This window comes from Aphis gossypii, chromosome X (genome assembly GCF_020184175.1).
Source record: "Aphis gossypii isolate Hap1 chromosome X, ASM2018417v2, whole genome shotgun sequence".
NCBI lineage: Eukaryota > Metazoa > Arthropoda > Insecta > Hemiptera > Aphididae > Aphis > Aphis gossypii.
The window spans coordinates 3,579,813-3,583,542 of record NC_065533.1 but is presented as its reverse complement, the minus strand read 5'-3'; the positions used below and the strand labels follow the sequence as shown (position 1 = coordinate 3,583,542).

The window sequence follows — 3,730 nt, the reverse complement described above, 5'->3', positions numbered from 1 at the left end:
AATAAAACTATTAGAATTAAATGATAATATTAAATTTATAAAAGAATAAAACTTATTTTTAAATTTTTATATGAGTGTAAAGATACATAATTTTTTAATCATTGGCTAATGTAAGACATACGATTTTATTTGCACACCTGAAATTATAGAAATTACATTTACTTTTAAATTTAGAGAAAGTATAATATAATTCATTGAATACATTTATAATACTAAATCAGAAAAACAATGAATTCTTGTTATCAAATTTTAATTATTAATATTTGTGTAAATATTCCAACTTTAATAACTATTTGCTAATTTAAAACATTAGATTTCATTGCTCAAAATAGAACCAATAACCACAACATTTATTATTAAATTTAGAGAAGGTATAATATAATTCATTGAATAAATTTATAATACTACATCAAAAAAAAAAATGAATTCTTATTTTCAACATGTAATTATAAATGTGTGTTCAAGGATCTTTTGAACATATAAATATCAAAACAGTTGAGTATTGCCTATCACCAACCCCTTTGAAACAGTCCTATCACAACAGCCTAAATTTTTAATATGTTTGTAAATATTCCAACTTTAATAATTATTTGCTAATTTAAAACTTTAGATTTCATTGCTCAAAAAAGGACCAATTATCACTACATGTATTTTAAAATTTAGAGAAAGTATAATAAATCTATTAGAATTAAATGATAATATTAAATTTATAAAAGAATAAAACTTTTTAATTTTTTATATGTGTGTAAAGATACATAAATTTTTAATCATTTGCTAATGTAAGACATAAGATTTTACTTGCACATCTGAAATTATAGCCATTACATTTACTTTTAAATTTAGAGAGAGTATAATATTATTCATTGAATACATTTATAATACTAAATCAAAAAAAAAAATGAATTCTTATTTTCAACGTGTAATTATAAATGTGGTTTCAAGGAACTATTGAACATATAAATATCAAAACAATTGAGTATAGCCTATCTCCAACCCCTTTGAAACAGTCCTATCACAACAGCCTAAATTTTTAACATGTTTGTTATTATTTCAACTTTAATAATTATTTGCTAATTTATAACATTATATTTTATTGCTCAACAAAAGAACCAATTACCACTACATTTTTTTTTAAATTTAGAGAAAGTTTAATAAAACTATTCGAATTAAATGATAATATTCATCTCGTACATAACCAAAGAAATGCTGTAATTATTTATAATAATGTAAGTTTTTGGCTATAATATTATCAAGATTTTATCTTGTATTTTATAATTATTATTATCTCTAGAGTATCCTGATTCATATGTCTCATTAAAAATTATTTAAACCCAACTTTATGTGATAAGTATTCTACTAATTCAAGTGCTGTTTTATTTGTAACCTGTAAACCTGTGATTGTTGATGCTGTTAACTTTTTTGAAGCACTTATTTTCATATCATCATGTTGGTCAAGATAAGATAACTGGATGATTTTTCAGAAATTCCAAAAAGTTTCCCCATGCTACGATTCCAAGTTGGCCCATCGGCCATCTGTTATGCAATCAACATGGATATTTTGATTTTCCAGCAATATTACTGCTTCCGTTATTATCTTTTCAAGGATGTGTCCTGATACTGCACCTGTACTCAAAAAAATGCCAACTGTCTGATACCATTTACCACAAAATGGTTGATATAACAACAGGAGTGCATGATCTCCAAGCTTTGTTTTGTCATTTTCTGTGCTGTATTTTCCTAGATCTACAAAACCCTCAACATAGAGGTTACTTCTTTGAAAAGATGGTGTTTCAGAAAGTTTCATTTTGTCAAGAAGTAAGCAACCTAATATTTAAATGAAAAAATATATATTTGAATATAGGCTTAATTTAAATATAATATTAATATTTTAAAATGGTACCGTGTCGTTCCATTTCAGACATATCTTTTGTTTTTAATCCCATCACCTCAAATGCGGCTTCCGAAAAACCATATACTGGATGAATTTTTTTAATATATCTTTGCAAAGTTGTATATGATGGTAATGGCAGTGTATTATCTTTTCGTGTTTTACGGTACAGTTTTGGTGATTTTATTCGCATTAAAAGACATTCATAAATCCATGTAACTGTATATCGTCTACCTTTTGTTGACTTATTTTTTGCTGCATTAAAACAAGCATAAACAACTTCCTTTTGTTTTTCAGGTGGATAGTTGATATATGAAGATAATTGTGTTTGTGAAAGATTATCATACTTTTTAATCATACGGGTAATATTTTGTTTCAATGATAGAACCTATAATACATCAGATATTTCATTTTAAATATAAATTTACTTAATAAAATGTACCTACCTTTGTTTTAAGCCTTCTAATTTGATTAGTTTTAAGTTTTATTTTTTGAGCTTTGGCTTTTACACCAGTTATTTTCTTGTTCCCATTCTTTTTTTGATTTTGTCTTCTTAGTTCAGTACATGGTATACATCTATGTTTTTTTTTTTTTGAATTCACAGCTCGGTTAAGAAATTTAAAAAGCAGTTCAAATGTATTTAAAATTTTAATATGTATGTAAACCTACTACATCATTTTTATTTTTGCTAATTTAATAGTGAGTCTTCAATTCAGAGACTTAAATCTGCAAGCATTTAAAATTTAAAGTTAATATAATATCATTTTTTGAATAAAATATTTATAAAAACTTTAATAAAAAGCAATTTCTTATTTTTAATTGTTTATACGTATGGAAACCTTCTACATCATTTTTATTTCTGCTTATTTAAGTCAGATATTAATTTAAACATTTAAAACTAAAACAATTACATTAAGATTTAAATATAGAGTAAATAAAATATCAATTATTGAATAACATATTTATAAGAAATTTAAAATAATAAAATCTTATTTTTAATTGTTAACATAGTTAATATAATGTAACTTATTGAATAACATTTTTTAAAAATTTAAAAAGCAGTAAAATTTTATTTAGAATTGTTAATAAGTGTGTAAACCTACCACATTAATTATATTTTGGCGAACTTAAAAGTCAGCTATAAATTTAAACATTTATAACTAAAACAATTACATTAAGATTCAAATCTAGAGTAATAACAGTACAAATTATTGAATAAAATGTTAGATAAGAGATTTTATTAAAAGCAATATTTTATTTTTAATTGTATATGTGTGTAAAAATACCACATGCCTTTAAATTTTGCTAATTTAATAGTGAGTTTTCATTTCAAACACTTGATTCTACAACCATTACATTAAGTTTTAAATTTAGATAAATATAATGTAACTTATTGAATAACATGTTTATAAGAAATTTTAAAAGCAGTAAAATTTTATTTAAAATTGTTAATACGTGTGTAAACCTACCACTTAAATTTTATTTTTGCTAATTTAATAGTGAGTTTCATTTCAAACATTTGAATCTAAAACCATCATATTTAGTTTTAAGTGTAGAGTAAATATAATATCATTTATTGAATAAAACGTTAGTAAAAAATTTAAACACGGTAACATTTTATTTAAAATTGATATGTATGTTAACATTTCACATCAATTTTATTTTTGCTAATGCAAAAGCCAGCTTTAATTTTAAACATTAAAACTAATACAATTACACTAAGGTTTAAATGTATAGGTAGAGTAAATACAGTATAAATTATTGTATAAAATGTGTATAAGAAATTTAATAAAAAGCAAAATGTTATTATTAATTGTTAATATGTATGTACAAATACCATAT

The 3,730-nt window shown here is 22.9% G+C and overlaps 1 protein-coding gene across 1 annotated transcript; it reads right to left on the bottom strand.

The window, feature by feature from the left end:
• Nucleotides 1-1,209: 1,209 nt before the first annotated feature.
• LOC126552296 (uncharacterized) lies at nucleotides 1,210-2,246 on the bottom strand. The gene is made up of 2 exons (XM_050206988.1): nucleotides 1,901-2,246; nucleotides 1,210-1,824 (listed from the first exon to the last, which is right to left on the bottom strand). Exons 1-2 carry the CDS (start codon nucleotides 2,244-2,246, stop codon nucleotides 1,505-1,507), a joined length of 666 nt encoding a protein of 221 aa, XP_050062945.1. The 3' UTR covers nucleotides 1,210-1,504.
• Nucleotides 2,247-3,730: the final 1,484 nt, after the last annotated feature.

Excerpts from the sequence above, each read along its gene's own strand:
- LOC126552296 (XM_050206988.1), bottom strand. The coding sequence starts at position 2,246 with ATGATTAAAAAGTATGATAATCTTTCACAAACACAATTATCTTCATAT. Across the intron at positions 1,825-1,900 it reads GTCTGAAATGGAACGACACG|GTTGCTTACTTCTTGACAAA; the intron begins GTACCATTTTAA and ends TTTAAATATTAG.